The 2,822-nt window shown below is 51.1% G+C and overlaps 1 protein-coding gene across 1 annotated transcript; it reads right to left on the bottom strand.

Moving 5' to 3' along the window:
* Positions 1–1,724: 1,724 nt before the first annotated feature.
* On the bottom strand, positions 1,725–1,883 carry LACBIDRAFT_296522 (uncharacterized protein; the record flags this gene model as incomplete). Its single annotated transcript, XM_001880205.1, has 1 exon — positions 1,725–1,883. The coding sequence occupies one exon, from the start codon at positions 1,881–1,883 to the stop codon at positions 1,725–1,727; it is 159 nt and encodes a 52-aa protein (XP_001880240.1).
* Between the last annotated feature and the right edge of the window lie 939 nt (positions 1,884–2,822).

The raw sequence follows: 2,822 nt of genomic DNA, 5'->3' as shown, positions 1-2,822 counted from the left end.
GATCTTGCAGAAGACAAAGGTTCAATTTATTGAATGAAACTACATAGATTTACATTACTACAAAGGCCATTCATTAAATACAGAAATAAAGAGAGGGGGAGGGGGAGGGGTTTGGTGGGCAATAGGGAGAGGGGAAAGGGCTGGTAGGCAATGATGGAGGGGGGGGGGAAGAGGTTCTAGGCAATGAGGGAGGGGATGAGGGGGTTATAGGCAATGAGGGAGGGGTGCCAGGCAATAAGAGAGAGGGAGAGGGAGTGCTGCAATGAGGGAGAGGGGGAGTGGTGTGCAGTGGGAGGGAGTGAGAGAGAGGGAGAGGGGGAATGGGAGGGGGAGTGAGAGAATGGGAGAGGGAGTGAGGGAATGGAGGAGGGAGGGAGTGATGGGGAGAGGGGGAGGGGTAAGGAGTGATGGAGGGGGGAGCTCCCCTAGGCTCGTCATTGCTTGTGTCCGTTCAGGCGGTCGTTTTCGTTGGCGGGCGGTCACCTTCGTTTGTGGGGGGGTTGTAAATGTTCGTGGGTGGGTCGCCCTCGTCTCGTTGGTGGGCGCTCATGGACGTTCGCGTGGGTGGTCGTGGTCGTTGGTGGGAGCTCGTGGTCATTGGTGGGCGCTTGTGGTCGTTGGTGGGCGCTTGTGGTCGTTGGTGGGCGCTCGCGGTTGTTGGTGGTCGTCCGTGGGCGTTCATCTTCGTCCGTGGTCCGCCACCCACACCTTCATCCATCGTCGTCTTCATTTTTAGGGCAGTCGTCGTGGTCCGCCAGGCGAAACAAAGACGACGAACGACGACCAATGTCGTCGTTTGTCGTCCGGTTGCCACGTCGCAGCTAGCGACGTGGCACCTCATTGGTGTCAGAAGGGAAAAAGCTGGGGTGGTGACTGCTTACCAGGCTGGGTATGGCACAACCTCGTCACCGTCGTCCTCGCCTGCTGTCGATCTCCTTCGATGTCGTGTGTTCGCTGGGGGTTGGTGACGTGGCGCTGCCGCGTCGTTCTTGTGGTGCCGGGGTGGTTGTAGTTGTTCCGTGACGACGTTGTGTGTCGTCGTGCGCCGTCAGCATCCTTGTTGCGTTGTGGTGGGTGTGCCATGGGCGTGTGCGTCGACTTTCGTGGGTGCTGGTCGTCAATTTTCGTGGGTGGTGGCCACTTGTGTGTTGTTTGTTGGGCGGTCGTTGTCGGTTTGGGCGGCCAGGGTTCTTTGCAGTGGTGGGTTGCGTGACCTGGCATGACGGCGACGTGGTGGTGAGGTGGAGTCGTTGGCATTGACGGAGTGGTGGTGAAGTTGTGGGTTGAAGAGAAAAGGAACGTCACAGAGTCCCAACGGATGAACAACATCACAGAGTCACACTCTGTGACATTGTTCATTTGTAGACGTAGACGTTGAAGTTCAAGATCACGCTCTGATCACGCTCACTAAGATTCTGAGACTACAAAAGTTTGTAGTCTCAAAAAGCTGGTATTACAAAATTTTATAATGAAAAAATTGAACAGTACAAGCTTTTGTAATGAAAAAAGAGGAGACTACAATTTTTGTAGTCTCAAAAAGCTGGTACTACAAACTTTGTAATGATAAAAGAAGATAATACAATTTTTTGTAGTTTTTGTAGTCCCAAAGAGTGAACTACAAAATTTTGGTAGTCCCGAAAAGTAGACACTACAAATTTTTCTCTGTCCAAAGAGCAGACGGTTTAATACTCTGGGTTCGTTCTTCAGGAAACAGTTGCGAGAAACTAATGACAAAAAGAATGACACAATGGTTTAACGTTGATGGTCGGAAGCTGTTCCACGATGCAGATACAGGCAAGATGATCCCTAGAATGCTGAATACATTCATTGTACATTTCATTTGGGACAAGGGGATCACAGAGCTCGCGCAACGAGAGTTTCATCACCCACCCGAGAACATGCGGATTGTCAATGGTGTCTAATGTATAATAGCCGCAGTCGATCCGTAATTTCAGTTCGGAAACTGAGTTGTCACCAGGAACACAAGAAGATTCCTTCCTGTGAACTTGGCATTGGTCATGGCGCCCAATTTATTGTGTTGTAGTTCGAAGCTAATCGAACCTGTTCCCGGCGGCGGCCTAGTAATCCTTAACAGTACCCCTCCTGCAATTTGAACCCTGGAAGCGGCAATTTTATGAAATACTTTCATGTAATATACATAACTGTGGGGACGGATTTCTCATTAGGTACAAATCTCTGTCATGAATACAAAGTTACTTAATAGACTACAAATTTAATCAGAAACAGTGCGTGAACTTGAGCTTGAACGTTTGAACGTCGATGTATACCACAAGGTCACACGTTGTGACTTGTGATGTCACTTCTCCTTACTCACCATCGCCTCCTCGTCGCCCACAACCAACATGGCCACAATGCGACATGACCACAACAACAATGGACGACAATGACGATTTCGTCGTTGTCATTACCTGGTGAGCACACACACCCATCTCCCCCCTCTTTCGTTTCTGACAACAATGCCAGGTGCCACGTCGCAACAGCGACATGACAACGAAACGATGAACGACGAAATGTTCATCGTTCGTCGTTTTGCCCGTCCTTCATCCCGAACCAACAACAACTGTGCCATGTCAGCACGTTAGGACGACCACGTCAAAACGACCATGACCGCCCAAAACGATAACAACAAGCTACACCAACCGGGGAATGACGACAAGCGCCCACGCAAAATGACGTCCGGCGCACGCCACCACCGCCCACAGAAACGACAGCGCCCACGGAAACGATGACCGCCGCCCACGGGAACAACGACCACCGCCCATGAGAACGACAACCAGTGTGCGCCGACGAAAACGACGACT

Source organism: Laccaria bicolor, genomic scaffold (genome assembly GCF_000143565.1).
Source record: "Laccaria bicolor S238N-H82 LACBIscaffold_10 genomic scaffold, whole genome shotgun sequence".
Lineage (NCBI taxonomy): Eukaryota > Fungi > Basidiomycota > Agaricomycetes > Agaricales > Hydnangiaceae > Laccaria > Laccaria bicolor.
The sequence above is the reverse complement of the archived record's forward strand: the minus strand, read 5'-3'. Positions and strand labels throughout refer to the sequence as shown.